Source organism: Rattus norvegicus, chromosome 1, assembly GCF_021556685.1.
Source record: "Rattus norvegicus strain SHRSP/BbbUtx chromosome 1, alternate assembly SHRSP_T2T, whole genome shotgun sequence".
NCBI classification, from domain to species: domain Eukaryota; kingdom Metazoa; phylum Chordata; class Mammalia; order Rodentia; family Muridae; genus Rattus; species Rattus norvegicus.
This window is the reverse complement of record NC_141534.1, coordinates 90,292,350-90,311,889: the sequence shown is the minus strand read 5'-3', so window position 1 is coordinate 90,311,889 and position 19,540 is coordinate 90,292,350. Positions and strand designations below refer to the sequence as shown.

The window sequence follows — 19,540 nt, the reverse complement described above, 5'->3', positions numbered from 1 at the left end:
TATATATAATAAATGAATAAATCTTTAAAAAAATTTATTCACAGGACCTTTTTATTCTTATTTTTTTCTATATTAATTAATTAATTAATTAGTAGTAGCTGATCACGGTGGCACAGATCCATCACTTCAAGCTCCTCCAGGGTCCGAGACACAAACTACAGGTTTAAAGCTCGCCTAAACCAAACATAATATCCTGTTTCAAAATCAAAGAGACTAGACATTTCTTGGTCTACATAGCAATGATCTAGGTCAGCCAGAGCTACATATTGAGACCCTGTCTCAAAAAAACTAACAAGAAAATTAAAGAATTGGACACATGTATGAGACGGATCTGTGAGAACTATCCTGTCTAGGTTTGTGTTGACGAAAACTAACCAACACGGACAGTATTCATCTTGACCGAACAGAATCAAAGTGATGCTCATTGCTGGGCAAACGACCTTTATTTATAAAGGAAACAGTTTCCGCGTCATTATAAACAGTAAGCCACATGGTGTGAAGGCACTTGGTTGGGGAGATGGGGGCCTCACACAGGCCCCAAGGCTTCTGGGAGAAATGGAGGCTGCTGGGAAGAACGGGGACTTCTAGGTGAGAGGAAGAAAGGACTCAGAGAGAAATGAAGGGGTGGGTAGCCTCCCAGGCTCAGCTGGGATAGTGCAGTGGCTTGCTGCCAGTAGGAGGCACTTAGAACCAGATCTGATTTGGCAAGTGTGTGTGTTGGGGGTGGGGTGGGAGTTCCTGCCCCCAAATGTCCCCAGCCCAACCTCACCCCAATGCTTAAGGCAGCTTCATAATCTTCAGTCTGGGGCTGCCCTCCCTTGAGCCGCCCTTGAGCAGAGAATTTCCGGTGCAGGCAGAACCTCTGAAGAATAGCGGCAGATTAGTTAGATGGATCGGGCAGGTCTGGGTGGAAGGCAGGCTGGCGGTGCACTTTTCTCCTTTACGATCATCCTTCATTCCTACTAGATTTTGCTCCGCTGAGACTTCACTCTAGGGAAGAGCTGAGGAAAGAGAACTATCAGACACCAGCAGCCCAGCACCGCTTATCCCACCCCTAAGAAGGAGGGCTACCATCTAACTACCAGCCACACCCATGACCAATCAAAACATCTGAATGAGCTCGAGCCAGAGAAGGAGCAGGAAGATGTCCGGGAACCTGTAAGTGGCTGTCATGCCTTGAACTCTTGGCAATCCTCCTGTCTCAGTCTCCAAAGTGCTATAATAACAGATCAACTTGGCCCAAACCATTAATAGGGTACTCCAACTGGTTAGTCTCTGGGCTCACCCCGAAGTAGTTGCGCGGCACATAGCCTTCCTGGCCGTGCAGTGCAGCCCACCACCAGTCGGTCTCCTCTGGCCCGTCTCTCCGCAGCACAGTGACTGACTCGCCCTCCCGGAAGGACAGCTCATCCCCAAACTCTGCGCTGTAGTCCCAGAGCGCATACACAACGCCATTGTGCATCAGTCCCATGCTTTGTTCGACGTCTGAAAACACAGGAAGAATATGGTAGTCCAGACTGGGCCCAGGAACACAGCCACATGGAGGATGAGGTCAGGCATGGCCCCTGCTCCAGCAGAGTTGAGACACCTGGAACGGTGTCTTTGCCTCTGCCAGTGGATAGCGTGAGATGCTCGTACCAGCTCTCTCCAACATTTGAGCACTGTTGGTGTGTCAAAATGGGCAATCTACCTTCACTCGGTGGCCGGCTGTCACCCATCCCCCTTTTCTCCCTCCATGTGGCCCTGGCTAATCTGGAACTAGACATTCCCTCAAACTCAGAGATCCACCCGCCTCTGCCTCCCAAGGGCTGGAATTAAAGGCCTGCGCTACTACAACCCAGCCCCTCTTTTTCCCTCTTCTTTATGATTTGTTTATTAGCCAGATGTGGTGGCAACTTTAATCCCAGACCTCGGGAGGCAGAGGCAGGAGCATCTCTGAGTTCAAGGCCAGCCTGGTCTACAAAGTGAGTTCTAGGACAGCCAGGGCTACACAGAGAATCCCTGTTTTGGAAAACAAAAACAGAAAGATTTGCTTATTTCTGTGTTTTACGTAGATAGGTGAGATAGGTGGGTTTTTTTTTTTTTTTTTTTTTTGCATGAACATCTGCACACCAGAAGAGGACATTGGATCCCACGGAACCAGTTATAAACAGGTGTGAGTGTGAGCCACCAGCTCAGTGCTGAGAACTGAACTCAGGACCTCTGGAAGAGTAGCCGGGGCTCTTTACTGCCGAGTGATCTCTCCTGACCCTCATCTCCCTCTTTGAAAAAAGGAATTTTTTTAGTTAGTTAGTTAGTTAGTTTGTTTGTTTATTTATATGATGAGTACACGGTAGCTGTCTTCAGACACACCAGAAGAGGGCATCAGATCCCATTACAGATGGTTGTGAGCCACCATGTGGTTACTGGGAATTGAACTCAGGACCTCTGGAAGAGTAGTCAGTGCTCTTAACCACTGAGCCATCTCTCCAGCCCCAAGAAACTTTTTTTTCTTTTTTCTTTTTCTTTTTCTTTTTTTTTTTTTTTTTTTGGAGCTGGGGACCGAACCCAGGGCCTTGCACTTGGTAGGCAAGCGCTCTACCACTGAGCTAAATCCCCAGCCCTTTTTTTTTTTTTTTTTGAAACTTTTTTTAAAGATAGGTAGGGCCTAATGTATCTCAGTCTGGCCTCAAGCTAGGTATATGGCCAAGGAGAACCCTGAGCTTTCGGTCTTTCTGGCTCCATCTCTCAGGCTGTGGTATGACAGGGGCGCACCACCACACCCAGTTCCTGCAGTCCTGCTAAGCAAGCACTGTATGGCTGAGCTGCGTCCACCCCACGGCCTTCTCTGGAGACAGGTTCTTTATACATAACTCCAGCTGGTCTCCAACTCACAATCCAGCCTCAGGAATGGCCCCCATCCCCACCTATACAATGTTAAATCCTGCTCCATGAGCCCTAATGCTAACCTATGATACAATCTGCCTCTCCATAAGTTCAGTGGAAACTATGGGCAAGCCTCTGGGGCAAAGCTCGGCAGGTTAGCCTGGGGCCCGGAGAGACCTGACAACAACTCAGGTATATCTACGAGTGTCCCAGCCTCTAAGTAGCTCCCCAGCAGACTGCTCGGTGTGCCACGCTACCCTTGCTTTTGTTTGTTCTTGTTCTTCAGACAGCGTCTTCCTTTGTAGGTTGGGCTGGCCTGAACTTGCTATGTGCTCCAGCCACATGGAGCAGGCCAGGTTGGCTGGCCTCCAACTCACAGACATCCAGCTGCCTCCGCCTCACAGGCGCTAGGATTTCATGCGTGCAGCTGCCACAGCAGCTGGACAGTATATTTGGTATCTCTACCGCCTGTCCCTCAGGCAGAATGCAGGTGAGTTGTACACTCTGAATGACGGCTCCCAAGTCCCCACCCATCTGCATGCATCTGCCAGTCCCTACCCCGCCCCCACCCTCACCCGCACCCCCACCCCAAGCCCCACACACAGCCTCGAACCTGCCAGATAGGTAGCACAGTCTGCGTATCCCTCACGATAAGGGTCACACTTTTCAATGGCGGTGGCGCCATCACTGAGTGTAGTGGCGAAGATGGCCGCACCGTGCTGCACCAGTGCCGTGCAGATGGCAGTGTCGTTGCAGGAAGCGGCACAATGCAGTGGCGTCCTGGTGGCAGGAGGATGAATGAGAGGGAGGTCCAGGCCAGCAGCACCATCCTACCTCGGAGCCACCCACCTCCCCACAGGTACATGGTTGGGGCTCACCAGCCGTGGCTGTCAGGGGAGTTGACATTGGCGCCCGCGGCGATGAGGAAGTCCACGATGGGGTAGTTGGCACCGCAGATGGCATTGTGCAGGGCAGTGATGCCCTCCTCGTTGGGCTGGCTTGGGTCATTCATCTGGGAACACCGGGGGGGGGGGAGAAGGATTCAGCCCCACCTGTCGCCCCCGTTCTCTTCTCACCTGGGGGAGGGAGGGGTTGCCTCACCTCCTTCACCGCCTGCTGTACCACGTCCAGCTCTCCAGTCAGCGCTGCATCCAACAGCAGCACCAGTGGGTTGAGGCGAGCGCGCCGAGCCTTGCGTGGGGACCCTACTTTGCGCAGTACTGAGCGCATCTCCTGCGGGACAGGGAGGGGCTTCAGTGAGGCCAATTTGACCATAGTTCAGAGGGGAAAGTAGACCCACAGACCCGGTCACCCGCGGGAGGGCTGGCTTGGCCCTTGTGAATCACTGGTTCTTTACAACTATCAGAACACCCTGTGACTTTGGAACCTTGAGCCCTGAGATCTTAGAGGAAGCCAGGGACTTGTGCTCTGTACAAAAATTATTTTTGTAAGCCAGGTATGGTATAGCGCATGCCCATAATATCAGCACTTGGGTAGTTGAAGCAGGAGGATTGTACTGTTCAAGGACAGCTTGGGTTACAGCAGTGGGTCTTAACCCATTAGATGAAATGACTCTTTTACGGAGGTCTCCTAAGACCATCGGAAAATAGATTTTTTTTTTTCCGGAGCTGGGGACCGAACCCAGGGCCTTGCACTTGTTAGGCAAGCGCTCTACCACTGAGCTAAATCCCCAACCCCGGAAAATAGATATTTACATTACAATTAATAACCGTAGCAAAATTACAGTTATGAAGTAGCAATGAAAGTAATTTTATGGTTGGTGGGGTCACCTCAACATGAGGAACTGGGGTAATGGGGTCCCAGCATTGGAAGGCTGAGAACCATTGGGCAAAGCAAAACAGAGACAAACAAACAAACAAAAACTAACACAAAACCACTGTGATGGTTACTTTTGATTGACAACTTAGTGGGATTTAGAATTCACCTGAGGTTTATAGCACTGGCTACTCTTGCTGAGGACCCAAGTTCAAATCCCAGCACTCACATGGTGGCTCCCAACCATCTGTAACTCCAATTTAATGGGATTTGGAATCCCCTTCTGACCTCAACGGGCACTGCACACATAGTGTGCCCAGGCATACATGCAAACAAAACATCCTTACACATAAAAATTAAAACAAAACAAAACAAAAAAACCAAAAGAACATAGCCAGTCAGTGGTAGTGCGCGCCTTTCATCCCAGCACGTGGGAGGCAGAGGCAGGAGGATCTCTGTGAGTTTGAGGCCAGTCTGGTCTACAGAGTGAGATCCAGGACAGCCAGGACTTCACAGAGAAAAACCAACCCCTGGGGGCTGGAGAGATGGCTCAGCGGTTAAGAGCACTGACTGCTCTTCCAGAGGTCCTGAGTTCAGTAATTCCCAGCAACCACATGGTGGCTCACAGCCATCTATAGGGGGATCTGGTGCCCTCTACAGGCAGGCGGATAAATATGCAACAGGGCACTCACACTAAATAAATAAAAGATTTTAAAAAAAACCAACGCCACCCCCAAAAAAGTATAATAACCATGGGAAGAATCTCTGGCTAGTGCAAGGGAGCGAGGGGCTGGGTTGGGTTAATTAAGGCTGCTCCACTTAGTTCTCCCCTCCCCCCTTTCTTCTCTTTTCTTTTTTCTTTTTTCTTGGCTCACTTATAATGGCCCACTCCATGGGCCAAGGTCCTAGACTGAATCAAAAGGAGAAGAAAGGCAAACTTCATCATTTATCTGTCTGCTTCTTGACTGTGGACCCAATGGAAGCAGCTGCCTCTTGTTCTCAAACTGAGCCAAAAATGCCTTCCCCTGAGTTGATACTGTCAAACCAATAAAAGACAGAACAAATAAAACGGCAAACAAAACAGAAGGAACCAACACCCGGGTCAGCGTTAACAACGGGAGGATCACAGTTATATCCCAGGCAGCAGTGCAAGCCTCAGTGCAAAGCTAACTGGCGGCCACTGGTATTCTTTTTTTTTTTTTTTGCTTTTTTTTCGGAGCTGGGGACCGAACCCAGGGCCTTGCGCTCGCTAGGCAAGCGCTCTACAGCTGAGCTAAATCCCCAACCCCTGCCACTGGTATTCTTTTTTTTTTTTTTTTTTTTTTTTTTTTGGTTCTTTTTTTTTTTTCGGAGCTGGGGACCGAACCCAGGGCCTTGCGCTTCCTAGGCAAGCGCTCTACCACTGAGCTAAATCCCCAACCCCATGCCACTGGTATTCTTACGTCCACTTTACAGACAAGAAAACTGAGGCTGAAAACAGAGTGGCTAAATGCCTGGCCCTAGGATGCACAGCTGAGTAAGTGGCGTGGGGCCAGGTAAAAACTATGCTGTTTGGGTTCAGTCTCTTTCCCTTAGCCCAGCCCTATCTACACGAAAGACTACATTTCCCAGGCTCCTTTGTAGCATAGTTAGTACCATCTTGGTACTCAGCCCGGGTAATCTCAAGAATATAGGTTAGCCTGGGGGTCAGGGTCTGGGTGCAACTGCAGATCTCATTTGAACCACTATATGGCGGAGGCCTTTTTGTTACAGCAACTGTATCAGAGATGAGCATACATCCCAGGCTCATGACTTACCATGCTCTGAGGCTGCTCTGGAGGGTTGCTCTGGGCTGGGGCTGGGGGTGGGATAGGAGCTGGAGGGGCGGGAGCAGGGGGCCCTGCCCTGGCCTCAGATCCCTCTGTAATTGTAGACAGCTCCGGCTCAGGCCCTCCAGGCCCTGGGCCACCATGACGATGGAAGAGTCTATTGATGATCTGTTGGTACTGTTTCTTGTGGGTGGGAGGCAGGGCGGCAGCAGGGCTCTGCTCCATGGAGCCTCTGCGTTTGAGGGGTCGAGGAATCTCTGCCAGCACTCGGGCCACCTCTTCCAGCTCAGGTACGGTCTGTGCTTCGGGTGGCAGCGCTGGCTGCAGCCTGGTAGGGCTGAGGGGCCGCGTGACGGTGCCTTCATCTGCATCCCCGGACTCCAGCACGGGAGCCAGTAGTCCCTCCAGCTCGGGCTCTGGCTCCAGCTCGGCAGGGGATTTGAGGAGGCCTAGCAGGAACAAGAACCCCATTAGAGGAAGAGTCGCCAAGAGCTTTCACAGATCTGCAGCTTTGGGAATACAACCAACTTCTGGGCTGTGTGACCTCAGAGCGACTACTTGCCCTCTCTAGACTACTCTGGGATGTGCATAATATTCTTATTTTTGAGCATTTATTTGACAGATTTATTTATTTATAGCATAATATATTAAATATTTGTTTATGTATGTATTTGCAGTGCTGGGCATTGAACCCAGGACACACTCTAAACAGCTGCCTCACTCTGGAATCTGCACTCCTACCAACAATCTTCTAGGATCCGAAGAACTTTATTTCTAACATCTCATGCAGATCCCCAGGAGAAGCCTGGTGTTCAGTGATCTGTTCTCTGTTACCTCCCTTCCCTCCACTGTAGCCTCAGAAGCAGGATGACATATTAACTGGTCTTTATCCCAACCCCTGCCACAATCCTATGAGGTAAACATTATTCCTTCTTTTTGTGGGCGGTGAAAAGGGCTGAGATTGGTTGGATAATTTACCCCCAATTTGCTTTTTGTTTGTTTGTTTTTCAAGACAGGGTTTCTCTGTGTAGCCCTGGCTGTCCTGGAACTCACTCTGTAGGCCAGGCTGGCCTCTAACTCAAGAGATCCGCCCGTCTCTGCCTCTCCAACACTGGGACTAAAGGCATGAGTCACCGACGACAGGATTTACCCTGATTCGTACCACAAACCAGTGGTTTGGAGAAGCTGAAGCTCTCGCTTTACTCCTCCAATTTGGCACTAAAAGACCCTGTCAGCTGGGACATAATGGGCAAGCCGTACTTACTGGGCACTGGGGCCTCATTCTCAAGACTTGATGTAATTTGAGTGCCATGTCCCAGCAGACAGAATTTCTATCATGATTCAGCTTTTACACTCGGAAAGCTAGGCCCAGAGAGGTTAGCGCACCTGCCTGAGGCTGCACAGCACACGACTCTGTAACCCTGGCTCCTGTGTGCATTCCCATGCTTATCTGGCCCAGCCCTTTGCAGGGACAGTTTGTGGGGTGAAGCTTGGCTATCCTGGCTCCCCGATACCCTGGTTCCTGTCAGTTGCCCTCCCTTTACCCAACCTTCTGGAGACCCGCTGACTCACCTTCATTCATGGGGGACCAAGTCTGCTGAGGTACTGGAGTCTGAGGCTGAGGCTGGGACTGGGGGGGCATCTGAGGTTGGGGTTGGGGTGGCAGCTGGGGCTGAGGGGGTGGCTGGGGAGGCAGCTTAGGTGGGGGTGCTCGGGAGAAGATGGGGGATCCCGGGAGCACAGCCCTGCTGGCTCCATGTTCCCAGAAAGCATTCTGGAGTTTAAAGATCATACTGAGGGGGATGGGGCGCTGGCGCGGGGTACTGCGAGGCTGAGGGCTGGAGGGAGGCATGGGAATGCGGCTGACGGGCTGCCAGCTACGGGGCAAAGTGCCTGAGGGCCCTGCAGAGCCCATGGAGCGGCGGTAGCTGCCAACATCAGAACGCCTGTCACTGGCCAGAGGGGACACCTTGTAGTTGCGTGGCAATGTGGCGCTGGTGATGTTGTCCTGGGTTGGAGGGAGAAGGGGGAAGGAAAGGAAGGTGAGACGGGGACAAAGACAGGTAAGGACAAGGGGCTGAAGGGGACGAGGGATGTGTGTGGTGGCCCATGCCAGTCATCCTAGCAGGAGAGGCTGAGAAAGGAGGATTGACCTGACTGTAGGCCATTTCCCACTGCAGGAAAACAAAACACCAACCCCCACACACACAAAAGGAAGAGCATCCACACCTTGAGGCTACCATTCAGAAGGGTGAGGTAGGATTCAAATCAGTTTAAGAGACCTAAGTAGAAGTTTGTTTGCTGATAGAGCTAGCTTAGTAGTATAGCCCCTGCCTAGAATCCCCCAGTGAGGGGCTGGGGGCGTGGCTCAGTGGTAGAGCCCCTGCCTAGAATCCCCCAGTGAGGGGCTGGGGGCGTGGCTCAGTGGTAGAGCCCCTGCCTAGAATCCTCCAGTGAGGGGCTGGGGGCGTGGCTCAGTGGTAGAGCCCCTGCTTAGAATCCTCCAGTGAGGGGATGGGAGTGTGACTCAGGAGTTTCCACTCATCTACAGTGAGCCTTACCCTAGATTCTATCCTCATCCTCCCGCCATAAAGAAGAGTGTGGGAAAAGGTGTACACACACACACACACACAGACGCTCCACCTTTACCCGGTGCTGCTGCCCACCAGTCTCTCACCTTGCTACTGGCCCCCAGCCCATCCAGGCTGCTCTCTCTCCAGGGTAAGAGCTGCAGGCCTGGCGAGGCAGGCCGCGTGAAGACATCCAGCCCTGCAAAACACGCATCGACCGATCGTTCAGATGGACTCCAGACTCCTGTCCTCCAGGTCCCCTCACCCTCTGTCACTTACGTTCATAGCTTGCTGTCTGTGAAGACTTTTTCTCGTAGGCTACATCCAGGTCAGACTCGTTCCAGGCTTTCGGGGGCCTCCGGCGCAGCGTCGAGTCATCTGGTGAAAGAGGTCCATGAATGAGGGTGAGAGCATAGACTAGACCAAACCAGCCTCCCAAAGAAAGGGTCCCCTTGAACCTTGTGCGCGAAGTGGCGGGGCGAAGGCACTGCCACCCGCGCCCAGCAGAGGGCTCCCGAACGTGGCCGATGTGTCATAGGCTGCAGCGGGCGGGCGTGGGGAAGGTCCTCGCTCCGGGAAGAAGGCCTGGGGCCCCTCTGCTAGTGGGCTGCCCCGGGGGGACCCTGCGCGGCCTAGGTAGTCAAAAGGGGTCGGGGGACCCGGCTGCCGCACTGGGCCAGTCCCCGGCCGCGGGGACGGCGCCCGACCATGGGGACTGCCTGTTCCCTCGAAGGCGCGGGGTCTGGGCGATGGCGCCCGATCCAGGCTGCTGTAGGGGTCAGGTGTTGTAGGCTGCAGGTAGATGGAGGTGCGCGGCGAGGACGGACGGCCCTTGGGAGACAGAGGGCTGTAAGGGTGCAGGGACGGGGCACTCTCTGAGCGTCCAAAACGAGCCTCTACGCCATCGGCGGCTATCTTCTGTAGGGACCCTCTGCTGCCAAAATGCTCCGGGACAGGGCTAGTGCTGTACCGGGACATCTGTGGGGAAGAGGGCACGGAAGAGTCAGTGGAGGTCGGAGACATCGGATTAGGCCCGATGACTGCAGGTGCAGAGCCTGGGTGCAAAGGGGTCTAACTTGTTACTGATCCTTTTTTTTTTTTTAATTGATTTATTTAATGTATATGAACGTACTGTCCTTTACACACCAGAAGAGGGCATCAGATCTCACTACAGATGGTTGTGAGCCACCATGTGGTTGCTGGGAATTGAACTCAAGACCTTTGGAAGAGCAGTCAGTGCTCTTAACCACTGAGCCATCTCTCCAGCCCCGGTTACTGATCCTTTTATATGACTTAAGAAACAACTTTGTGGGGCTTGAAAGGTGGCTCGGTGGTTAAGAGTATTGGCTGCTCTTCCAGAGGTCCTGAGTTCAATTCCCAGCATCCACATGGTGGCGCACATAATCTATGATGGGTTCTGATGTTCTCTTCTGGCATGTACGTGCAGATAGAACATAAACATAAATAAACCTTTTTCTTTTTTCTTTTTTTTTTTCTTTTTTTTTTTGGAGCTGGGGACTGAACCCAGGGTCTTGCGCTTGCTAGGCAAGTACTCTACCGCTGAGCTAAATCCCCAACCCCTAAATAAACCTTTTTAAAGGCTTTTTATGAGCTCTCACTTTTTTTCTACTTAAAAAATTATTTTAGTTTGGTATGGGGGTGTGCACACCTCTGGGGAGGAAGAGGCAGGTATAGCTCTGAGTTTGTGGGCAGCCTGGTCCAGGACAGCCTGGGCTACACACTTAAACCATGTTTAAACAAACAAATAACTTTTGAGATAGTGCCTCCCAAAGCCCAGGTTAGCCTGAAGGTCTCCAGGAAGTGAAGTTTGGCCATGAATTCCTTATCTTCCTGCCTCTATGGCTCCAGTATGTGTACACCACAAGCCCTGTGTTTATCTGGTACAAGGGATAGGACATAGACCTTCATCCATACTAGGCAAACATTCCACCAGCTTAACCAGTCTCTCCTGTAGCCTGGGCTAGCCTTGAACTCACTATGAAGTAGAGTAGTTGGCACTAAATTCATCCTCCTGCCTCAGTTGGCACTAACTAAATTCATCCTCCTGCCTCAGTTTCCCTGGGGCAGGGATTACCAGCCTGGTCTCCATACCTCACTACCTCTCTCTTCTAGACGGCCTTGCATACCCCTCAGCCTGCACCACCTTAGAAATCCGGGCCTCCCCTGGGGCATGGAAAGATGCTGGTTTTGGGGTCAGTGGGATCACCAGGCTCACCCTAGAGGGAACTCCAGCCTGTGTGCCAGGAGGAGCTGGTGAGTCTGACCACAACGACTCCAACTGCTTGGTTAATTCGTCCACTTTGGCAGCAGCGGTGTCCAGCTCCATCTGTTTCAGATCCATGTGCTTCATGGCCAGCGCTGAGTGGGTGGGTGGGAGAGAAGGTCACGACGTTGTCCCCTCCACCCCCTCCCCCTTACCGGGCCCTGCTCATCCACCAGGCTGCCAGCTTACACTGGAAGTTCAGATCCAGAAGGTCCCTCGCCTGTTGGAATGCCTCGCTGTCCATGGTGCCAGCCGGAGCAGGGTGCCTACCAGGAGTGAGAACTGGCTTAGACCCTTCAGGCCACGCCCCTCAAGGCGCCGCCCCAAGGAAGGAGGGGTCCTCAACTGTCATTAAGGTTCCTTCAGAACGCTGTCCATAAGCTTACCTAGAAGTCTGAACCCATCCTAGAAAAGTTCGGGACAAAGAATTCATCCATCACTTACCTGCTATTGAACTGAGGCTCAAATAATTAACTGTTACTTTAATGAATGTCTACTAGGGACCAAGGGACGGCACCAGATGTTTGTTGTAATTTTTTTGTTGTTTTGTTTAGCGCTATAATAAAGATTAAATATTGTGCCATATACATGTTTAGGGAGGGGCTCTACCACTGAGCCACGCCCCCAGCCCTCTATTTACTATCCATGTTGAGGCAGGGTCTTTGTATGTATCCCAGTGTAGACTGGAAAACTTTATATAGCTTAAAACTACGTAGGCCTCAAACTTACAATCCTTGGCCTGCCTTGGCGTCCAGGGTCCTTGGATTACAGACGTGTATCAGCATTCTAAGTTTGTTCTTTGGGTTTTTTGTTCTGTTTACTTTGAAATTTATTTAACTTTCTGTGTATGAGCATCTGCCTGTCTGTGTGCTTGGTCCCCATCATGATCCGAACAGGGCATCAGATACCCTAGAACTAAAGTTACAGACAGTTGTGAGGCACCATGTGGGTGCTGGGAACTGAATCTGGGTCCTCTGCAAGAGCAAGTGCCTTTGCTAAACCTCTCAGCCTTTCCTCCACCATGTTATTGTTGTTTGGGACAGGATCTCATGTGGCACAGGCCAGTCTAAAGCTTCTGTGTAGTTTAGGATGACCTCAAACTTCTGCTTACACCTCCTGAGTGCTGAGATCACAGGCTTGGCGCATCACATGGGCCACGTGGTGCTGGGAACGGAGCCAGTGACGCATGCGCTTTGAGCATGTGCGCGACGCAGGCGCACAAATATGCGCACAAATATGAGCCACACCCCTAGCTCCTCTTCCACGTCTAACCATGAAGTTATGAGTTAGCCAAGCATCGCTCACCTATAATCCTAAACTCAGAAAACAGTTGTGAAGAATTTCTAGTGTCAGACCAGACACTAGACTGAGTATATTCACTCTAGCCTGGGCTACAGAATGAGCCTTACTTTTTTTTTGTTCACTAGTGTTCTGCCTGTATAAGTCTGCAGGAAGGAATCAGAAACTGCCATGTGGGTGCTGGAAATTGAACCTAGCTTCTCTGGAAAAGCAGACAGTGCTCGTAATCGCTGAGCCACCTCTCCAGCCTGAACCCTGCCAAAAAAAAAAAAAAAAAAAAAAAAAAAAAAAAAAAAAAAAAAACAAAAAAACCCAAAAAAACAAAAAACCAAAAAAAACAAAACTATCCAATTGTGGTGTCACATGTCAGGAGGATATGGTGAAATTGTAGAGGGAGGAGGATCAGCATCTGAGAAGCTAACCTGGGGTTAAGGCTTTAGAAGAACCAGCTCAGCTGGTGCTGGGCTCAGTCCTTAGCATCCCACTGAAACTCTGGGAATGCAGGTGCATCCTGGGAGTACAGGTGCATGCTGGGAATGCCAGCTCTGGGGAGGTAGAGACAGGCAATCAATCACAGGCCATGGCTGCCCAGCCTCACATGCCAAAATCAGAGAGAGAGAGAGAGAGAGAGAGAGAGAGAGAGAGAGAGAGAGAGAGAGGCAGTGGTGGGCACACCTTTTATCCCAGCACTCAGAAGGCAGAGGCAGGTGGGTCTCTGTGAGTTCGAGGCCAGCCTGGTCTACAGAGAGCTAGTTCCAGGACAGCCAGGGCTACAGAGAGAGATCCTGTCTCAAAACAAAACTTTAAAAATTAAAAAAAAAAAAAAAAAAAAAGGCCGAGCATGATGGTGCGTGTGCCTTTAATCTCAACTGGGGGGGGGGGAGCAGAGACAATGCTATCTCTGTGAGTTCTAGGCTGTCGTGGTCTACATAGTAAGACCCTGTCTCAAAATAAGATTAAAAAAAGAAGAAACCTGTACTTAAAATCAACTTAGACGAAGTCCTTCGGACTGGGTTTCACACCAGGTTCTATCCTGTCGTTCTGCAATGTGTTCCATGCAAACTTGGAAGGTTTCTCTCACCGAGTCACCGTCTACGAGAAGAAGCCCTGTTCACACTGACCCATTGTTGCGAGGAAGAACAGGGAGGTGGCCAGGGCCAGGGAGGCAGCTGTGGTCACCAGCCAGTAGGACAAAGGGGAACCGGTCACACCAGCTAACTCAATCCCCATTGCAGCCACCACGCCCACCAGCCCTGTCACCTTTTAGCTTCGGGCGCTGAAGGTGTAGGCAGTGGGACCAGTTGGGACTTGTTGACACCAGCCTCTGTCTGGAAAGCCACGAGGAACAGAACCTGTTGGGGCTGGCGGCTCATCTGAGCATGTGTCACCTTGAATCCTCTCCACCCCTAGGGCCTGAGACTCCCTGACTCTGCCTGAGATTCTTCACAAGGCAGGAAGACATAAACTAAGTATTCCGAAAGTCCCTTCTGATCTCAGAGAGGCCTCCATTCTGAAATCTGATGTTGTATCTGGTCTCACTGCATGGCTCAGTCCATTCAGGAACTTTACTAATGGCTTCTCCTGCCTCTCTGTGGCTGAGGCTACAGACATGCATCACCACACCTGGTAGGGTCTCTGAGATGATAGAATTCTAAAACAATAATAAACCCAAAAGCTTAAGTATCTACTGAAAGAGAGTTCTGAACTGGAAATGGAGATCTAGCTTAGTGGTAGAGCCCCTGCCTAGAATCCCCCAGTGAGGGGCTGGGGGCGTGGCCCAGCGGTAGAGACCCTGCTTAGAATCTCCCAGTGAGGGGCTGGGGGCGTGTCTCAGTGGTAGAGCCCCTGCCTAGAATCCCCCAGTGAGGGGCTGGGGGCGTGGCTCAATAGTAGAGCCCTGCCTAGAATCCCCCAGTGAGGGGCTGGGGGGCGTGGCTCAGTGGTAGAGCCTCTGCCTAGAATCCCCCAGTGAGGGGCTGGGGGCGTGGCTCAGTGGTAGAGCCCCTGCCTAGAATCCCCCAGTGAGGGGCTGGGGGCGTGGCTCAATGGTAGAGCCCTGCCTAGAATCTCCCAGTGAGGGGCTGGGGGGCGTGGCTCAGTGGTAGAGCCTGTGCCTATTATTAGTCAATCCCTAGGTTCAATGTCTAGTAGAAAAATAGGATCCAAGTCCAAGATCTCATCTCTTTGACATTCTAAATTTCTTTCATTTGTTTTTCCCCTCAGTTTCTAGTTTTCTTGCCCTACTTTTTTATCTCAGAATCGCATGTTCCTAGAGTCTACCACAAGCCAGCAGCCAGAGGTGGAGAGTTAAATTCTGGACGCCCCCTAACAAGAGTGTCTCAGTTGACTAACTTGTAAAACAAAGAGAAATAGGTTACCTCACTGGACCAATGTAAAGAGAGTACAAGAGGATTTTGGGGCTGTGAGAATTAAGGTTTTGAAAATAGAGAATCCATTTAGAGCTAGCCTGCTTATGTGAGGGATTGACACAAAATGAGCATGCGTTCCAGGTCTGTTGGTGCAGCAGAGAACACTGAAGGGGCCAGCTTGGGCAACCCTATCTCAAAATACACGTTTTTAAAAAGGCCTGGGCATGGTGGCACACGCCTGTAACCCCAGTTTTCAAAGGCAGAGGTCTGAAGACAGCTTCAAACTTGATTACATCATATGCTGGGGCCAGCCCGACCTACACAGGAAGACCTGATCCCTCTGCTGAAGAGATGTCTCCACCGTTTAGAATGTGGAGGACCAGAGTTTGGTTCCCAGCATCCTTATCGAGTGGGCTGGCTCACAGCTCCATGTACCAGCTCCAGCTGAAGCCTCCGACCTCTGTAGACAGCAGTGCTCATGTGTGCACGGACAAGGGCTAAGAAATAGCTCAGCAGCTAAGAGCCCTTGCTGTTCTTCCAGAGGCCTGAAATCCCGCCTCCAGCATATGTCAGTAAGCGGATCTTTTGGCAACTGTACCATTCATATATCAATAGGAAAGACTTCAGATTCAGAGAGCCTAATGTGGGGGTTAGAAACTCCTTGACCGCCAGGGGGCGCGCGCTCCCCGCGAGCTGGACCGCTGAGCTCAGGCCCTGGGAATGCGAGGCGGGCCTGGGCAGGTGCACAGCTCTCCCCCTGCAGGGGCAGCGGGCCGAGCGGGCGTGGCAGAGTCTCTGTTCCCAGACTTCGGTCCCTGCCCTCCACCCTCAGGTCTTCTTCCTTGGGCCTCCTCCAACTCTAGCTCTCCCTTCATCTGGCTCCCATCTGTGCTCCACCCTTAGGTCTCCTTGCCCGGTTCCCAGAGGTGAAGGATCCTGTTTGGGCTTCCTGGAGAAGTCAGTGGGATTCAGGTCAGGGTGTCGAGATGGGTTGGGAACACCCAGAGTGCAATCCTTCACTCTAGTCGGATCAGACTTGATTTTAAATCCATAGAATGGACATGGGACTTCCCCTAGCTAAGCTTCTGCCTTGAGCTAACTGGGAGGGCTTCTTTGTCCCCTTGTTTCCTCACATGTACTATTGGGGGAATTAATGACTTCATCCAGATGAGGTGTGAGCATTGGAGGACCTAAAGTATACAGTGTTTACAAGGGTGCAATTCAAGGACCACATGTCAAGCATCCTGGACTGTTACTCTACCTTGTTCCTCCAAGGCTCTCTAGGGTGACACAGTTAAGTTTCTGCAATCCCAGCACTCGGGACACTGAGGCAGTAGTAGGGTCTCTAGCTTGAAGACACCCAGGGCTACATAAGTGACACCGTCTCAAATGAACAAGAGCTGGTTTAGTTTCCAGCAATAGAGTGCTTGTGTAGTCAGCAAAAGGCGGAGTTCAGTTCCTGAGGCCTGGGGGCATCCATCGACGGCACATGGGCCGGTTCAGAGTGAGGGATGAAAACTCAGTGTCTTCTTTTTTTGTGAGGGTTCTTGGTTGGTTTATATCTCCCTGGCTTGTCTGGAACTCACTATGTAGAGCAGGCTGGCTCCAAACTGCCTGCCTTTGCCTCCTCAGTGCTGGGATTAAACGTGTGGGCTGCAGCCATCAGTGAGCTTGTCTCTCTGTCTCTGTCTCTGTCTCTGTCTCTCATACTATATCCCTGCTATACTTAAACTCTCATTCCGCCTGCCTCCACTTTCCTAGGCCTCTACCTTCCCAGTGCTAGAAATATTGACCTAACAGCCTTTTTTATGCAGTGTTGGGGACTGAACCTGGGGCTCCCTGCATGCTAGGCAAGCCCTCTACTGGCTGAGCCACACACCAACCCCTTCCTTCTGTGGGTCTAAGAGCTGTGGGTTCCACTGCCGGTGCTCTCAATTGCCTGAGCCCTGGACCACAGAGCTCTGACCTTCACACCCCCCCTCCCCCAGCAACAGTGACCATCCCCAGGAATGTGGGGCCACGGCAGGATGGGAGCCCATGGAGGTTCCAGATAGAAACTGGCAAGTTTCCAGGACCAGCCTCTGTCTCCCCATTGTTAGAGAGGAGTCTTCTCGGGGATCAACAAACTCCACTGAAGGTGGAACTCGCTGTGCCTACCTCTGTGCGGACGGAGAGATCATCCCGACCTGAGCCTGGCAGGACGGACACAGCTGTGTTGGCAGCTCTGCCTATTCTTCCTCAGCTTCATTTCGGGCTGTCATTCCAACCCAGGCATTAGCAAACACCCTCCCTCTTCAGATCCTTGTCCCCCCACTAGCTTCGTAATCCCCCTACATAAGGGCACAGCGATGGAGGGAGGTGCCTTCCCGCCCCTGCCCTCTCTCTGGCTCAAGGACAGACAGACACCTCCAGAATTAGCCTCCCTCCCTCCTTATCTCCCACAATACCTCAGGTCAGACAGATGGAAGTGGAGGCGACATGTCTCACCTCTGGGTCACAAGGAACCCCACCCAGGGAGAAAGAAGGTTACTTAGAAAGTCTGGTGGGAGTGAAGGAATTCCTTCCACAGACAGCTGTCACAAGAGTGAAGGAGATGTCAAATTCAACTGCCTGTATGGCCCACCAGCCTCAGTTTACCACTTCCATTCTCTGCAACGCAGCAGTACATGGCCACGGAAGCCTCCCAGATCCAGCCCCGTGGTCCTGTTATTCTGCCCTGTGTTCTAGAATGACCTCAGCAAACCCCACCTATTTCCCACCCCGTGGGGCAATAAGAAGTCTGACTCCCGTTTCCGCTTGGGGGCGCTCTTGGGCGGATGTGCCTCCTCTGGTTAGGCAGGTCTGACGCCCCAGTTAATGACATGCTGGGGTTCGCTCAGCAGCACAGAAGAGGTTGGAGAGCTGCCCCGGTTTCTCACTCCCTGCCCCCATCCCAAAACCAGAAAGTGGGGTGTAGCACTGGAACACGGCCTCCTGAGAAACCCACGCCCCTCGTGCTTGCCCTACTCTTAAAAAACCAGGATCCACGATTCCAGTGCCACTAATTTTACTCAAAGATCTAGTGATTCAGTGCTGAAGGCAGCTAGAAGGTAACCGGGTGCCCGACCATTCTAGAACGTCCTGATCTCCCACATCTACCCAAAATTCAGAGACCGGAGACCCCAACAGCACTCTAAGACACTTCCAAGAGTCTCCAATTAAAGTTTTAAAAAATTCCAGCTCCAATAACTACTCACGACCAAGGGCTCCGAGCACCACTAAGATCGCAGGTGTCCCAAGTCCCCATCCAGCTGCCCAGTAAAGTCAGCACCCCAGTTCCTTCTTTCCAGTGATCCAGCCGTGAGCTCCCCACACTATTCCCCTGGACCTATGGTCCTAGTTTCCATCAAGTCCTCCCAGGGACGCGGTGTCGGGTTCTGGGGTGGCGGGACCCTGGGTGGGGGTGGAACTCACGCGTCGGGGCAGATCCTGGCACCGGGGGGCTTTTCCTCGGGCTCCGGCTCCAGCTCCAGCGGCCGGGAGCGGAGGACGGGGCGGGGCAGTCTCCCGGGAACAGGTTAGACGACGTGACTCTGACTGGAGGGAGGCGTGTCCCACAGAGGAGGGGGGGAGCTGCGGTTGCCTAGAGCACCTTGGGATTTGTAGTCCCGAGTGGGCGGAGCGCTGCCAGGGACATTTCCATTTGGAGTCAGGCGCGATCCATTTGACAGTCAGCCAGAACGAGGTCCAGAAGATCGTGGGCGTCCTGGACGGCGAAATGCACGAGAGTTTAGCCTCTCACCTCACTATGGATACAAGGGAAGAACTGCTAAGCCTTTTCCCACTCCTCCAGGCTCAGTTTCCCCTTGCCTGAGTGAAGATTTGGACACTGTTTAACAAGGAGATGGGAGACGCGGAGAAGTTCACACGACCCAATACTATGGCGAGAAAAGGACCCACTTTAATCAGGACTCCAATACCCGGGTTATCTGTCTAAATAAAACAAAAAACAAAAATAATGGACTTCTAATCCTAGCACTTAGAAGGCAGAGACAGGCGCAGTTCAAGGCCATCCTGGTCTATATAACGAGTTCCAAGCTAGCTGGACTACATAAAGAGACCTTGTCTCAAAAACAAAACATCACAGCATTGGCGATTCACTGGCGTGCCTAGCAATAAGCTGGACTACAATCCCCAGCAACACTCCTGACCGACGTCCATCGCCAGCCACCTTCGAGTCATCTGGGAATTGGAGTCTTGAAGCCCACAAAGGGCGAGCCGCAGAGTTTCTCGCCCACGCGCGAGGGGGACACATAGTCTGAAGATTCCTGGCGGAGGGAACACCCCTTCGTAGGCTTGGCTCCCTCTGTTCTCAAAAGCCTCAGAAGAAGGCACCCCAATTCTGGAGGAGTCTCCAAAATCTCCGCAGAGGGGGTGGGCCGCGACGCTGACACACCGGCCAGGAATGCAGTCCAGTCACCCTGTCTCGCCACCGTCCCGCGGCTCCACCCGCCACCCCACGCGCTGCAGTCCTGCTGGGGTGGGACGTGGACAGGTCCCCCAAATCCCACGTCCACGTGCCGCTGTTTA

At 52.1% G+C, this 19,540-nt stretch overlaps 1 protein-coding gene across 2 annotated transcripts; it reads right to left on the bottom strand.

The window, feature by feature from the left end:
• Nucleotides 1-424: 424 nt before the first annotated feature.
• Nucleotides 425-18,516, bottom strand: Ppp1r13l (protein phosphatase 1, regulatory subunit 13 like). Of its 2 annotated transcripts, none has more exon segments than NM_001427130.1 (13): nt 425-1,001; nt 1,286-1,485; nt 3,479-3,645; nt 3,744-3,877; nt 3,967-4,098; nt 6,438-6,898; nt 8,022-8,457; nt 9,127-9,218; nt 9,299-9,397; nt 9,478-9,997; nt 11,256-11,398; nt 11,493-11,569; nt 18,425-18,516. In NM_001427130.1, coding segments are annotated over 12 exon segments (2,478 nt in total). In that variant the 5' UTR covers nt 11,548-11,569; nt 18,425-18,516; the 3' UTR covers nt 425-962.
• Nucleotides 18,517-19,540: the final 1,024 nt, after the last annotated feature.

Bases quoted from the DNA above. Each gene is read 5' to 3' on its own strand.
- Ppp1r13l (XM_087590984.1), bottom strand. From the start codon at position 17,151: ATGATCTCTCCGTCCGCACAGAG. The intron at 11,570-17,128 runs GTAGGCACAGCG...CACTCCTGGTAG, and splicing joins ATCTCTCCGTCCGCACAGAG to GCACCCTGCTCCGGCTGGCA. The intron at 9,998-11,255 runs GTGAGCCTGGTG...TCTTCCCCACAG, and splicing joins AGGCTGGAGTTCCCTCTAGG to ATGTCCCGGTACAGCACTAG.